This window comes from Pseudophryne corroboree, chromosome 7, assembly GCF_028390025.1.
Source record: "Pseudophryne corroboree isolate aPseCor3 chromosome 7, aPseCor3.hap2, whole genome shotgun sequence".
Taxonomy (NCBI): Eukaryota; Metazoa; Chordata; class Amphibia; order Anura; family Myobatrachidae; genus Pseudophryne; species Pseudophryne corroboree.
The window spans coordinates 331,916,231-331,933,027 of record NC_086450.1 but is presented as its reverse complement, the minus strand read 5'-3'; the positions used below and the strand labels follow the sequence as shown (position 1 = coordinate 331,933,027).

Genomic DNA, 16,797 nt, shown 5'->3' with positions numbered 1-16,797 from the left:
CACCCACCAGTTTGCCACATAAAATCTTGACCATCTATACCCTATTGCAGTGGTTTTTATATAGAGCAACATCATTACATCCTGGGATGATAAGACAGTAATTATTCTGGTATAGTGTGTTATCTGACCCCGTATGTTGTTTCTTTTGGAACCTGTACGTGAATTAGAAGCTGGGGAGGCTTCCTTTTACAAAGCCGCCATTTAAAATGCTGAGTGCTTGATTGATATACTGTAGCTATGCAAGCCTATTTTATGTATTTTTTCTTGTGTAGCTATGTGTTATATATATATATATATATATAGATAGATAGATAGATAGATAGAAAAAAATTCATTTGTATCTTTTGTCTAATTGAAGCTTGAACATTAAGTTTATTATTAATTTTTTTCTCTGAGTTTTACATTGTTTCAAAATGCAGCGTTAGTCAGATTTTGGTGATTTCTTCAGTGTTCCCTTCAGAGAATAGCATTCTCTTGGATTCCGTTCATTTAGAGAATCACGCCTATGTGGCCCTGTCCCCCAATGCCTGATTCAGCATTGCACAGAAAGGGAGGGGGGACATGAATTGTGCTGCCACGCCCCCTGTACCTTCTACTTCCCCTCTTGTCAGGGGCATAGACAGAGCTTTGTGGGGCCCATAGCAACATTTTGAAGGGGGCCCTGCCTCAGTGCTTTTAGAGAGACACCTCTCTCTAAATCTGTAGTGCCCTAGTTGATATTATGCCCCACAGTAGTGGCATAGTTAATCTTATGCCCCATAATAGTGTCCGAGTTCACATTATGCCACACATTGCACCAGTTCACATTATGCAACACTATAGTGCCCCAGTTCGTATTGGTAGACAACTGTATGACCTGGGTGCAAGTGAACCACCCCTAAGTTTCTGATCCCCATTGTAATGGCACCCCCTGCACCCACTATAGCTATGCCCATGTCTCTTGTATATACCAGAGAGCAGATTTAAAAAGTAGGCAAGTACTGTAGGCATACAATGCATGTGTAATATTTCCTTCAAAACAGAAATTGCTAACTAAATAGCTGTCTGTATACTCTGTTGCAATATCAAGCACAAAGAAACACATAAAAAGTATATATTTCTTTATAGAGAAGGTGGAGGAGCATAAAAAGCATTGCGTTAGTGAATTAACAGTCATTCTGGTACATGCCCACATGCTTCTACATACAGAGGTGTGTGCGTCTTCCACCCTCAGCTGGACACAGAACCGCAGTTTGACTGAAGATCTCAGTATATAATGTGACAACTGTGAAAAGTAATCCCTGAGTGCCAGTTGGTTTTGGATTACTAAAACATACAAAAAGCTATAGTTTATCCTTACATAATTGTATCATTCCAGTGTAGAGGTCCATACTGATAAGGAACCTGACTGATGTGTGCCATTATATGTCAAGGAAACTGCCAGTTTGTAAGACATGTGGATGTATAACTATTCACTCTTTTTCTTTTTTGCCTCCAGTATCTTCAACAAAGTGTCAAATTCCATAGAGACTTTACAGCATCGTCATATTTTCATCCACATGTCTTGCAGTGGGTTCTTTAATTTGTGGAATACAAAATTCTCTCAAATTCTTACCCTTAAGCTCCATATTAATTAAAACAACTGTAGAGCTAAAATATAGTGTAGCCTCAAGCATATACAAGATTGTAGCTCAGCTAGCCTGCGAGTTACCATTTTATTTAGGTATATATTTTTTCAGGGAATTCTAGCTATAATTTTAATCCTGTTGTGCTTGAGTAATAGCTGTAATTAATAATGATAGGCACGTGCAGTTGGCCCATCAACTTCTCAATAAAAAGAAGATTGTAATGTCTATAATTAGTAATGATAGAAATATACGGTCAATGCCTCCATTTCTCTGTAAAAGGGAGGATTTACAGGATAATGGGAATACTTTACTGTCAGTGAGTAAACATGTAATACTATTGCAAATATTATTCTATCTCTCTATTGTGGCTTCATGTCAGATAGGTCACACCCCCTGAATGATGACATTTTGGGCACGTGACCACACGTCACACCTCTTTTCTCAACACGCTGGGGGCAAGCCCATCACTTCTGCAGCTGCTGGGCTGCTCCTAGCCTCTCCCTTTAATGAATGGTCTCCATAAGCATCACCCAGCATCCATTCACCGCCACTGTTCTGTAGCTAGAGCAGCAGTGACGGTGTTTACCAATCCCCCAATTGCTAGTGGGCCACTGCAGCCTGCAGGTGGGACAGCAGGACAGTGCTCAAAATGCAGGACTGCCCCGCTAAAATCGGGACAGTTGGCAGGTATAATTATTGTGACTACATGATTTAAAAAAACTGAATTCATACATGCTCTGCACTCACCTAATTACAGTCTGGACTGTGTGGTACCTGGTGGAGGAGGATGCAGAGCAGTTTTCATACTTTGGGGGGGGGGGATATTTTTACTGTTCATTAGGATTTTTTTGCTTTTTAAAAATTTCATTATGTACCAACTTCTGTGATTATTTTTCTTTTTATTGTTGTAAAATGTTCCAGTAAGTAATGAATCTTTGAAAATGTGTCTGTTAGTAATTAATACACCTGTATATCAGCTAGGAGATGTGGAAAACCTGAACTGTCAGGGATCCCTGTGGGCAGAGTGGGGCCATTGCTGTCATTTGAGTTATTCATTTTAAAGCTATTCTGTCTAAGTTGTTTGTCACCTAGTGACATCCCAAAAAGATACAGAAATACAGAGTATGGCTAAAACTAAGACTGTGCCGTCCGGCATCTGGATGATAGCTCGACAGTCAATAGGTTGACACAAAATGGTCAACATATATATGGTCAGAAGGGTGACAGGTTCAAATGGACGACATGACAATGGTCAGCACAAGTTTTTTTTGTTTGTTTTTTCATACTTTATCATCCACTTGGACTCCAGTTGGGAACAGTAATCTACCTGAAGCATGGCTAGCGAAGCAATACACTACTTGGGGTTCCATGTGCTAGAAGCTAAAATTTGACACCAAACAAATGTGAAAAACCCATGTTGACATTTTCATGTGTCGACCATTTTCATGTTAACCTTTTCTTTGTGTCACCTTTTTCACATGACTGCCTTGTGCATGTCGACCATTTGATGTCACCCTAGTCACTGTCAACTTATTGACTGTCGACCTATTATACAATAACCGTACAGTACAGGCAGGATAATCTGCATTGTGGATGTAGTATTAACGCCTCTGTTCTGCCTCCATTCCCATCTAAGGAAAAAGCGCAGACTGAGCAAAAATCTGTTAATATTTATTAATACAGTACACTTTGTCTCCATCTATACAACAGTCTGTCCAACCTACCTGACTCCTAAGTTGAATAACATTTCATCTGATTTTAATAATGTCATCCGAGTCTAAATATTAGGATACATTTATAATTTAATACATATCACTTGGTATTTATAATGCACATAAATGTGGTATGTAGCCTCATATTAGCCTGTTGACTTCTCGTCATTAAAATGTGTAAAAACCTACATGAATGTTTATATTATCATATTATCATAAATGTTGTTAGTTGTACATCTTCTTACATATTCTCTTTTTAATAGCAATCCCAAACCTTCGCAATATTGATGGAGAAATTATCCCAGAAGTAAAACCAATGGTGGATCATGACGAGTTGGCCAGTTCATATGAACGAAAACTAATAGAGGTAACTCTAATCAGCATTTTTTTTACTTTGCTATGCCATAGATACCATAGTTACCGTGCTGTACTCTGTAGAACAGTTACACACACTTGAACATATTTATGGGAAAGCTTTCATGTAAAATACAATCACCCAAACACAATAGACAATTTAACCTGAAACCACCAAAATGAAGCACATTGTGGTGTTATGTGATGTCACTGGTTCCTATTGAATTGATAATCTATATTTTAATATCAGGATGACAACTTTTCTGATTGACATATTTCTATGATGCTGTTGTCTTAAATGTCTGGGCCCGCAGATTTGCAGAAAATATTGGCGTGTAATTGGTTGCTTTGTTTTGGAGTTATGTGGCAAAACGTCTGCCTGCCATTTACAAAGCCTCAACATTGTGCTCTGGAATATATGACAGTTGGTGAACTCTCCTTGTTCACCTGCTGGGTGACCTGGAACATGGTAGCTGCTCGATGGTCTGGAAACTGTGACAGTTATTTGCAGCAACCCACTAAGCAGAATTTTTTCTAAATTCAACTCCTAAGCGGATGAAAGCTGGTAAAATGTAGTTAAGAGAGAAAGGGGCAGATGTATTAAGCCTGGAGATGGCATAAGGAAGTGATAAACCAGTGATAAGTGCAAAGTGATAAACGCACCAGCCAATCAGCTACAATATGTAAATTGACAGGAGCTGACTGGCTGGTGCGTTTATCACTGGTTTATTACTTCCTTATGCCATCTCCAGGCTTCCTATATCTGCCCCAGTGTTTTAGAAAAACAATCTTACACTTGAATACAGTATTTCAATTGTTGTATTGAAATATTGAATATTTAAATGTTACACTACTGGTTTTTATGTTTTTTTTTTTTTATGTCAATAGCAAAATTTTATCCAAGTCAGATTTTAAATGGGGTTGCACAACCAAGCAACAATGAACATTAACACATGACTTCTGTATTTCGTAGTAATCAACAGCAGAGACTCTTGAGAAGTGTATGATAAGCCAGTGATTAGTCTTCTCTACACTTTATGGCAATGAACAGCTTCCTTCTTATATAGTTATCACATGTAGATTAGCACAGTGTAACCACTGTCCTGTGGGCTACACGTCCTCATGTAACTGTATGAGATGAGTGTCCTTGGGGATATAGTAGTGGATCCGAAGCCCTTATGCATCACACAAAACTGAAACATAGTTTTCTGCATCTAATTGGTAATATTTGTTTCTATTTCTGAATCACTGTGAATATGTAACCCGCAATCGTATTTTGTTAAAGAGAATAAAGCTGTTTAATGGATTTACGCTGGAAGGGCCAATGAAAGGTTTCTTGGCACCCTAGGCAAAGCATCGGCCTACCATCCCTCCTGTCTCCAATACCAACTTCCCAGCAGACTTTTCTCAAATAAAAATAAAAGCTCTTGGATGTCTGGCGAGGCTGCATACCAGATGCAGTGATGTAGAACACAATCCAGGCTCCTCTACTGCCCAGGGGCAAACCCTGTATTTCTAGAAGCCGGCATTTTCAAATATTAGATTTCAGTAGGAAAAAAAAAAGTCACAATCAGACAGCGACAGACATTTTTTTTTTTTTTCTCTATCGTCCTAGTGGATGCTGGGGTTCCTGAAAGGACCATGGGGAATAGCGGCTCCGCAGGAGACAGGGCACAAAAAGTAAAGCTTTAGGATCAGGTGGTGTGCACTGGCTCCTCCCCCTATGACCCTCCTCCAAGCCTCAGTTAGATTTTTGTGCCCGGCCGAGAAGGGTGCAATCTAGGTGGCTCTCCTAAAGAGCTGCTTAGAAAAGTTTAGCTTAGGTTTTTTATTTTACAGTGAGTCCTGCTGGCAACAGGATCACTGCAACGAGGGACTTAGGGGAGAAGAAGTGAACTCACCTGCGTGCAGGATGGATTGGCTTCTTTGGCTACTGGACATTAGCTCCAGAGGGACGATCACAGGTACAGCCTGGATGGTCACCGGAGCCTCGCCGCCGGCCCCCTTGCAGATGCTGAAACAAGAAGAAGGTCCAGAATCGGCGGCATGAAGACTCCTCAGTCTTCTTAAGGTAGCGCACAGCACTGCAGCTGTGCGCCATTTCCTCTCAGCACACTTCACACGGCAGTCACTGAGGGTGCAGGGCGCTGGAAGGGGGGCGCCCTGGGAGGCAATGAAAACCTATTTTTGGCTAAAAATACCTCACATATAGCCTCCGGGGGCTATATGGAGATATTTAACCCCTGCCAGAATCCGTTAAGAGCGGGAGACGAGGCCGCCGAAAAAGGGGCGGGGCCTATCTCCTCAGCACACAGCGCCATTTTCCCTCACAGAAAGGCTGGAGGGAAGGCTCCCAGGCTCTCCCCTGCACTGCACTACAGAAACAGGGTTAAAACAGAGAGGGGGGGCACTAATTTGGCGTTAGAAATATATAAAAAAGATGCTATAAGGGAAAACACTTATATAAGGTTGTCCCTATATAATTATAGCGTTTTTGGTGTGTGCTGGCAAACTCTCCCTCTGTCTCTCCAAAGGGCTAGTAGGTCCTGTCCTCTATCAGAGCATTCCCTGTGTGTGTGCTGTGTGTCGGTACGTGTGTGTCGACATGTATGAGGACGATGTTGGTGAGGAGGCGGAGCAATTGCCTGTAATGGTGATGTCACTCTCTAGGGAGTCGACACCGGAATGGATGGCTTATTTAGGGAATTACGTGATAATGTCAACACGCAGCAAGGTCGGTTGACGACATGAGACGGCCGACAAACAATTAGTACCGGTCCAGACGTCTCAAAAACACCGTCAGGGGTTTTAAAACGCCCGTTTACTTTAGTCGGTCGACACAGACACAGACAGGGACACTGAATCCAGTGTCGACGGTGAATAAACAAACGTATTCCTTATTAGGGCCACACGTTAAGGGCAATGAAGGAGGTGTTACATATTTCTGATACTACAAGTACCACAAAAGAGGGTATTATGTGGGATGTGAAAAAACTACCGTAGTTTTTCCTGAATCGGATAAATTAAATGAAGTGTGTGATGATGCGTGGGTTCCCCCCGATAGAAAATATGGGCGGTATACCCTTTCCCGCCAGAAGTTAGGGCGCGTTGGGAAACACCCCTTAGGGTGGATAAGGCGCTCACACGCTTATCAGAACAAGTGGCGGTACCGTCTATAGATAGGGCCGTCCTCAAGGAGCCAGCTGACAGGAGGCTGGAAAATATCATAAAAAGTATATACACACATACTGGTGTTATACTGCGACCAGCGATCGCCTCAGCCTGGATGTGCAGAGCTGGGGTGGCTTGGTCGGATTCCCTGACTAAAAATATTGATACCCTTGACAGGGACAGTATTTTATTGACTATAGAGCATTTAAAGGATGCATTTCTATATATGCGAGATGCACAGAGGGATATTTGCACTCTGGCATCAAGAGTAAGTGCGATGTCCATATCTGCCAGAAGATGTTTATGGACACGACAGTGGTCAGGTGATGCAGATTCCAAACGGCACAAAGGTGTATTGCCGTATAAAGGAAGAGGAGTTATTTGGGGTCGGTCCATCGGACCTGGTGGCCACGGCAACTGCTGGAAAATCCACCGTTTTTTACCCTAAGTCACATCTCTGCAGAAAAAGACACCGTCTTTTCAGCTTCAGTCCTTTCGTCCCTATAAGAGTCATATCTGCCCAGGGATAGAGGAAAGGGAAGAAGACTGCAGCAGGCAGCCCATTCCCAGGAACAGAAGCGTTCCACCGCTTCTGACAAGCTCTCAGCATGACGCTGAGACCGTACAGGACCCCTGGATCCTACAAGTAGTATCCCAGGGGTACAGATTGGAATGTCGAGACGTTTCCCCTGCGCAGGCTCCTGAAGTCTGCTTTACCAAGGTCTCCCTCCGACAAGGAGGCAGTATGGGAAACAATTCACGAGCTGTATTCCCAGCAGGTGATAATTAAATTACCCCTCCTACAACAAGAAAAGGGGTATTATTCCACACTATATTGTGGTACTGAAGCCAGAAGGCTAGGTGAGACCTATTCTAAATCTAAAAAAATTTGAACACTTACAAAGGTTCAAATCAAGATGGAGTCACTCAGAGCAGTGATAACGAACCGGGAAGAAGGGGACTATATGGTGTCCCGAGACATCAGGGATGCTTACCTCCATGTCCCAAATTTGCCCTTATCACTAAGGGTACCTCAGGTTCGTGGTACAGAACTGTCACTATCAGTTTCAGACGCTGCCGTTTGGATTGTCCACGGCACCCCGGGTCTTTACCAAGGTAATGGCCGAAATGATGGTTGTTCTTCGAAGAAAAGGCGTCTTAATTATCCCTTACTTGGACGATCTCCTGATAAGGGCAAAGTCCAGGGAACAGTTGGAGGTCGGAGTAGCACTATCTCGGATACTGTTACAACAGCAGGGGTGGATTCTAAATATTCCAAAATCGCAGCTGATCCCGACAACAAGTCTCCTGTGCTTAGGGATGATTCTGGACACAGTCCAGAAAAAGGTGTTTCTCCCGGAAGAGAAAGCCAGGGAGTTATCCGAGCTAGTCAGGAACCTCCTAAAATCAGTGCATCATTGCACAAGGGCCATGGTAAAAAAATGGTGACTTCCTTCGAAGCAATTCCAGTCGGCAGATTTCATGCAAGAACTTTTCAGTGGGATCTGCTGGACAAATGGTCCGGATCGCATCTTCAGATGCATCAGCGGATAACCCTATATCCAAGGACAAGGGTGTCTCTCCTGTGGTGGTTACAGAGTGCTCATCTTCTAGAGGGCCGCAGATTCGGCATTCAGTTTTGGATGTTGGTGACCACGGAGGCCAGCCCGAGAGGCTGGGGAGCAGTCACACAAGGAAAAAATTTCCAGGGAGTGTGATCAAGTCTGGAGACTTTTCTCCACATAAATATAACTAAGGGTAAATTTATAATGCTCTAAGCTTAGCAAGACCTCTGCTTCAAGGTCAGCCGGTATTGATCCAGTGGGATAAAACATCACGGCAGTCGCCCACGTAAATAGACAGGGCGGCACAAGAAGCAGGAGGGCAGTGGCAAAAACTGCAAGGACTTTTCGCTGGGCGGAAAATCATGTGATAGCACTGTCAGCAGTGTTTCATTCCGGGAATGGAAACTGGGAAGCAGACTTCCTCAGTAGGCACGACCTCCACCCGGCAGAGTGGGAACTTCATGGGGAAGTTTTCCACATGATTGTAAACCGTTGGGAATTACCAAAGGTGGACATGATGGCGTCCCGTCTGAACAAAAAACGGGACAGGTATTGCGCCAGGTTAAGAGACCCTCAGGCAATAGCTGTGGACGTTCTGGTAACACCGTGGGTGTACCAGTCGGTGTATGTGTTCCATCCTCTGCTTTTCATACCTAAGGTACTGAGAATTATAAGACGTAGAGGAGTAAGAACTATACTCATGGCTCCGGATTGGCCAAGAAGGACTTGGTACCCGGAACTTCAAGAGATGCTCACAGAGGACTTATGGCCTCTGCCGCTAAGAAGGGACTTGTTTCAGCAAGTACCATGTCTGTTCCAAGACTTACCGCAGCTGCGTTTGACGGCATGGCGGTGGAACGCCGGATCCTAAGGGAAAAGGCATTCAGGAAGAGGTCATTCCTACCCTGGTCAAAGCCAGAAAGGAGGTGACCGCACAACATTATCACCACATGTGGCGAAAATATGTTGCGTGGTGTGAGGCCAGGAAGGCCCCACGAAGAAATTTCAACTCGGTCGATTCCTGCATTTCCTGCAAACAGGAGTGTCTATGGGCCTCAAATTGGGGTCCATTAAGGTTCAAATTTCGGCCCTGTCGATTTTTCTTCCAGAAAGAATTGGCTTCAGTTCCTGAAGTCCAGAAGTTTGTCAAGGGAGTATTGCATATACAACCCCCTTTTGTGCCTCCAGTGGCACTGTGGGATCTCAACGTAGTTCTGGGATTCCTCAAAACACATTGGTTTAAAACCAGTCAAATCTGTGGATTTGAAGCATCTCACATGAAAAGTGAACATGCTCTTGGACCTGGCCTGGACCAGGCGAGTGTCAAATTGGTGGTTTTTTTCTCAAAAAAGCCCATATCTGTTTGTCCATTCGGACAGGGCAGAGCTGCGGACTCGTCCCCAGTTCTCTCCCTAAGGTGGTGTCAGTGTTTCACCTGAACCAGCTTATTGTGGTGTCTTGCGCCTACTAGGGACTTGGAGGACTCCAAGTTGCTAGATGTGGTCAGGGCCCTGAAAATATAGGTTCCAGGACGGCTGGAGTCAGGAAAACTGACTTGCTGTTATCCTGTATGCACCCAACAAACTGGGTGCTCTTGCTTCTAAGCAGACTTTTGCTAGTTGGATGTGTAATACAATTAAGCTTGCACATTCTGTGGCAGGCCTGCCACAGCCAAAATATGTAAATGCCCATTCCACAAGGAAGGTGGGCTCATCTTGGGCGGCTGCCCGAGGGGTCTCGGCTTTACAACTTTGCCGAGCGGCTATTTAGTCAGGGGCAAACACGTTTGTAAAATCCTACAAATTTGATAACCTGGCTAAGGAGGACCTGGAGTTCTCTCATTCGGTGCTGCAGAGTCATCCGCACTCTCCCGCCCGTTTGGGAGCTTTGGTATAATCCCCATGGTCCTTTCAGGAACCCCAGCATCCACTAGGACGATAGATAAAATAAGAATTTACTTACCGATAATTCTATTTCTCGGAGTCCGTAGTGGATGCTGGGCGCCCATCCCAAGTGCGGATTATCTGCAATACTTGTACATAGTTACAAAAATCGGGTTATTATTGTTGTGAGCCATCTTTCAGAGGCTCCGCTGTTATCATACTGTTAACTGGGTTCAGATCACAGGTTTTACAGTGTGATTGGTGTGGCTGGTATGAGTCTTACCCGGGATTCATAAATCCTTCCTTATTGTGTACGCTCGTCCTTGCACAGTATCCTAACTGAGGCTTGGAGGAGGGTCATAGGGGGAGGAGCCAGTGCACACCACCTGATCCTAAAGCTTTACTTTTTGTGCCCTGTCTCCTGCGGAGCCGCTATTCCCCATGGTCCTTTCAGGAACCCCAGCATCCACTACGGACTCCGAGAAATAGAATTATCGGTAAGTAAATTCTTATTTTTGTGAGGACTAGTTTGAGTTCCTTTTCTTTGTATTATGTATTATGCATTTATTCAAAGGCCAGTATGCCTGCACAATACCTTAACAGGATTATTCAGTTTTCTCTTACGTCCTAGAGGATGCTGGTGTCCACATTAGTACCATGCGGTATAGACGGGTCCCTTGGGAGCCATGGGCACTTTAACAGTTTAATAGTGTGGGCTGGCTCCTCCCTCTAAGCCCCTCCTACCAGACTCGGTTTAGAAAATGTGCCCGGTGGAGCCGGTCACAGCTAGGGGAGCTCCTAGGAGTTTTTCTCCTTTTATTGTTTTTTTCTAAGAATTAGGTACGGGAAGGCTGCTTCGTGGGACTTAGTGGGGGGGGGGGGGGGGAGTAGGAACCAACTCTAGAAGTTAATGGTTCTCTATCTCCGCTGACAGAACACTGAGCTCCTGAGGGTGCTGATCGCAAACCCAAACATTCTGGAACTGAGGGCCATGTACAACGGTCTTATACAAGCGGCACATCTTCTGAAAGATCAGGCCATTCAAGTTCAGTCGGACAACAAGAAGCTTCGGAGGTGCTGTTCCAGGTCGAGGGACCCACAGGCAGTGGCGGTGGATGCCCTGGTAACTCTGTGGGTTGTCAAGTCAGTGTATGTGTTCCTTCCACTCATCCCAAGGATTCTCAAACTAATAAATAGAACAAGAGTTCAGGCGATCCTCATTGCTCCGGACTGGCCAAGAAGGGTTTGGTATGCGTATCTTCTGGAGTTACTGCTGGAGGATCCGAGGCCTCTTCCTCTTTGAGAGGACCTTCTGCAACAGGGGCCATTCGCTTATCAAGACTTACCACGGCTACGTTTAACAGCATGGAGGTTGAACGCCAGATCTTAGCTCGGAAGGGCATTCCGAACAAAGTTATTCCTACCCTGATACAGGCTAGGAAAGGAGTAACGTCTAAACACTATCATCGGATTTGGAAAAAGTACGTGTCTTGGTGTGAATCCAAGAAGTTTCCTACGGTGGAGTTTCAACTAGGGCGGTTTCTCCTCTTTCTGCAAGCAGGTGTGGATGTGGGCCTGCGTTTGGGCTCCATAAAAGTCCAGATTTCGGCCTTGTCCATTTTCTTCCAGAAACAATTGTCTGTCCTCCATGGAGTTCAGACTTTCTTGAAAGGGGTTCTACACATCCAGCCTCCCTTTGTGCCTCCTACGGCACCTTGGGTCGGCTTTTCATATCAACCAACCTGTTGTGGTGCCAGTGGCTACTGACTCCTCAATTACTTCAAAATCCTTGGATGTTGTGAAGGCTTTGAAGATTTATGTGAAGAGAACTTCTCGTCACAGAAAGTCGGACGCTCTGTTTGTCCTTTATGATCCCAACAAGTTTTGGTGTCATGCTTCTAAGCAGACGATTTCTCGCTGGATCAGGTTTACTATTTAGCATGCTTAATCTACGGCTGGCTTGCCATGTACAAAATCTGTTAAGGCCCACTCTACTCGGAAAGTGGGTTATCCTGGGCTGCTGCCCGGGGTGTCTCTGCTTTACAACTTTTCCGAGCGGCTACTTGGTCTGGATCGAACACGTTTGCTAAGTTCTACAAGTTCAATACTTTGGCCTCTGAGGAACTAAAGTTTGGTCAATCGGTTCTGCAGGAACCTCCGCGCTCTCCCTCCCATACTGGGAGCTTTGGTACATCCCCATGGTACTAATGTGGACCCCAGCATCCTCTAGGACGTAAGAGAAAATAGGATTTTAATTACCTACCGGTAATTCCTTTTATCGTAGTCCATAGAGGATGCTGGGCGCCCGCCCAGTGCTTCGTTTTCCTGCATTTGTTACTTGGTTAAGTACTGCGGTGTTACTTGGTTAAGTACTGCATTGTTACTTGGTTAAGTACTGTTGTTCAGCCGTTGCTGAATTGTTTCAAGCTGGTTAGCTTGGTTTTCTGTTATGTGTGAGCTGGTGTGAATCTCACCACTATCTGTGTATTTCCTTCTCTCAAAGTATGTCCGTCTCCTCTGGCACAGTTTCTAAACTGAGTCTGGTAGGAGGGGCATAGAGGGAGGAGCCAGCCTACACTATTAAACTCTTAAAGTGCCCATGGCTCCCAAGGGACCCGTCTATACCTCATGGTACTAATGTGGACCCCAGCATCCTCTACGGACTTTGAGAAAAGGATTTACCAGTAGTTAATTAAAATCCTATTTTTGCCCGTGTGTGCAAGTTAAATGCCCAGAACTCTGCACATGGATGCCTATCAGCACCCCCACATACCCATGCCCACATGCCCACCCTTGGTTATGGTCTTCCAGTGTTGCCAGTAAGAAGGGTGTCTGGAGTCAAATAAAGTGGGCATGTAGTGAGGAGTAGCAGTAGTTGCTGGGAATGGCTCTGTTTTAAAACTGTGAATAGATAGTGCAACTGTGCCCTCAGGCTTGGGTGTGATAGTGGGATCAATGTATAGACAACTGTAAAGGTGAGTACACACTAGGCGATGTGCTCGGTGAGTGACATCGTCTAGTGTTCCCCCTCCTAGGCAAGGCCGACCGACGATGATATCGCACAGTGACGTCATGCCGTGGCCGGCCGGAGCATTCACGATGAGTCCAAATTGAGCTGCATGCACGGCTGAGACCAAGGGTCATTAACGACCCGCGGTGCAGCGCATCAGCTGTCGTCTGCGGCATACACACTGAGCTATATAGTAAACTATATTGCTCAGGAGGGGGAATATGAGCGATATAGTTCACCATTTCGCTAAGAGTGTACCCGCCTTAAGTGTGATGCAGACAAATAGATATACATGTTTACACAAATACAGTATATTTGGGGGACAGTCATAATAAATAAAACAAGAGTCTCAATAAACAATAATCATACAGCAGTAGATCCGGGTTATCTAATAGGGGTGGTCTTCAGTTTGCTGGCTGTCGGGGTACTGGCGCACAGTACACTGGCGCCGGAATCCTGACAGCCGGCATACTGACACCTTTTCTCCCTCTTGGGGGTCCACGGAGGGAGAATAGATAGCGTGACGCGCGTAACGCACCACCGTGCCCGCAAGCGGCTCATTTGCGCTCACCCAGCTGTCGGTATGCCGGCGGTCGGGATTCCAGCGCTGGTATGCTGTGGGCCGGGACTCCGACAGCCGGCATACCATACTACACCCATCTGATAGAATATAGTGAGTAGCCTCAAATGCTGGTGCAGTAGGCTCCACTGCTCAGTGCTGGCTCACACAAAATGAATCATAAGATCATTTTGATTATTGATCATTGTAATGTCCCCAAGTTGAGTGCTAGTTGTGTGTTTTCCTAGGTCTCTGTAGCAATCTAGCAGTAATGTGATTGTATAATGGTATTTATTGTTTATTTTTGACAAAGCGAGTGCTATTGAATAAAGGATATGCACTGATACTACCAAACTGGGCACATTTTCAAGGACTTTTTCATATCCTTAAAAAAATGGCCAGTGTCGAGAGAGACAGACAAGAGATCATAGAAGCGCAGCAGAAAAGAAAGTGACGTCAGCACTAGGCGCCTGCAGCTTGCCGTTTACTGTTGCCAGACACATACTGGACCGCCACAAGGGGCCGAGGCTGTAGTCCAGGGCCCGGGCAGAGGGGGCCTGGCTGCAGTGGCGCTGTGTGGTGCGATCAATCTTCCTGCTCTTTGTAATCCCTGTATGCTGTGCTGGGATCTTATATTGATTATGCTGTCAGTCTGCATCTATGAAGTGCAGAGCTGCTCATGAGCCTACTGGACACTCTTTAAGACCCCCAGGGCAGGGGCTACTGCGTACTGTATGTCACTGCATGCAGGATGGTCAGCTGTAAAGAGTGAGTTAAATGCTAATGCAGACACAGAGGGCTTACTAATTTATATAGTCGCTTGAAAATACCAACTCAAATTAATGTATGCACAGTCTGTTAAAAAAATTGCTAAACACACAGGGTATAGTTATATTTGTTTACATAATCCTGTTTTAAAGGTGATATAACACAGCAGCGAATGGGATGGTTTATGACAATATTCCTCTGTTAACCACAGACAGAGCTTTTACATTTTTGTACTGATCATTTCTGCAGGGTTAGGATCACGGTATCCGGACTCCAGGTCGACAACAAAAAGGTCGACACACCTTAGGTCGACACACCTTGGGTCGACGTGGTCAAAAGGTCGACATGGAAAAAGGTCGACATGAGTTTTTCACAAATTTTTTCTTTTTTGGAACATTTTCATACTTAACGATCCACGTGGACTACGATTGGAACGGTAATCTGTGCCGAGCGGAGCGGAGCGAAGGCACCATGCCCGAAGCATGGCGAGCGAACGCGGTGCACTAATTGGGGTTCCCGGTCACTCTACGAAGAAAACGACACCAAAAAAACATAAAAAAAATCATGTCAACCTTTTTCAATGTCGACCTTTTGTCCATGTCGACCTAAGGTGTGTCGACCAATTGACGGCGACCTAAGGTTTGTCGACCTTTTTGTTGTCGACCTGGAGTCCCAGACCCAGGATCACTATAGGGTTGTTGGAATTCTGAAACAGGATTGCCCTGTTTACAGACAGCAGTCTGCATCATTTATTTGTACCCCGACATCCATCAGTGAGATCCTTGCAGTTTTCCCAGTTATTGCCTGGTATTTCTCTCTCTCTTTGTGACATAGCTTTCCCATCTGTTTCTCTTTCCCTATCTGACACTTCAACTTATTTTTCCTCCCGTTTATATCTTATTTTCTCTGACGTCCTAGTGGATGCTGGGGACTCCGTAAGGACCATGGGGAATAGCGGCTCCGCAGGAGACTGGGCACAAAAGTAAAGCTTTAGAACTACCTGGTGTGCACTGGCTCCTCCCCCTATGACCCTCCTCCAAGCCTCAGTTAGATTTTTGTGCCCGAACGAGAAGGGTGCACACTAGGTGGCTCTCCTGAGCTGCTTAGTGAAAAGTTTAGTTTTAGGTTTTTTATGTTCAGTGAGACCTGCTGGCAACAGGCTCACTGCATCGAGGGACTAAGGGGAGAAGAAGCGAACTCACCTGCGTGCAGAGTGGATTGGGCTTCTTAGGCTACTGGACATTAGCTCCAGAGGGACCGATCACAGGCCCAGCCATGGATAGGTCCCAGAGCCGCGCCGCCGGCCCCCTTACAGAGCCAGAAGACAGAAGAGGTCCGGAAAATCGGCGGCAGAAGACGTCCTGTCTTCAACAAGGTAGCGCACAGCACTGCAGCTGTGCGCCATTGCTCTCAGCACACTTCACACTCCGGTCACTGAGGGTGCAGGGCGCTGGGGGGGGGGGGGCGCCCTGAGACGCAATAAAAAACACCTTGGATGGCAAAAAATGCATCACATATAGCTCCTGGGCTATATGGATGAATTTAACCCCTGCCAGAATACACAGAAAAACGGGAGATAAGGCCGCCGAGAAGGGGGCGGAGCCTATCTCCTCAGCACACTGGCGCCATTTTCCCTCACAGCTCCGTTGGAGGGAAGCTCCCTGGCTCTCCCCTGCAGTCACTACACTACAGAAAGGGTTAAAAAAGAGAGGGGGGCACTAATTACGCGCAGTATTAAAAATACAGCAGCTATAAGGGGAAAAACACTTATATAAGGTTATCCCTGTATATATATAGCGCTCTGGTGTGTGCTGGCAAACTCTCCCTCTGTCTCCCCAAAAGGGCTAGTGGGGTCCTGTCCTCTATCAGAGCATTCCCTGTGTGTGTGCTGTGTGTCGGTACGTTTGTGTCGACATGTATGAGGAGAAAAATGATGTGGAGACGGAGCAGATTGCCTGTAATAGTGATGTCACCCCCTAGGGGGTCGACACCTGAGTGGATGAACTGTTGGAAGGAATTACGTGACAGTGTCAGCTCTGTATAAAAGACAGTGGTTGACATGAGACAGCCGGCTACTCAGCTTGTGCCTGTCCAGACGTCTCATAGGCCGTCAGGGGCTCTAAAGCGCCCGTTACCTCAGATGGCAGATATAGACGCCGACACGGATA

General features: G+C 45.5%; 1 protein-coding gene across 5 annotated transcripts in view; it reads left to right on the top strand.

Annotated features, from left to right (window-relative positions):
- The window catches only part of SNX29 (sorting nexin 29), a 1,242,095-nt gene that overhangs the window by 516,652 nt on the left and 708,646 nt on the right, over positions 1 to 16,797 (top strand). For all 5 annotated transcript variants that reach the window (XM_063934344.1, XM_063934341.1, XM_063934342.1 and 2 more), the window contains one exon: positions 3,583 to 3,686. In XM_063934344.1, the coding sequence (XP_063790414.1) occupies positions 3,583 to 3,686 (104 nt within the window). The remainder of the gene's footprint in view (positions 1 to 3,582; positions 3,687 to 16,797) is intronic.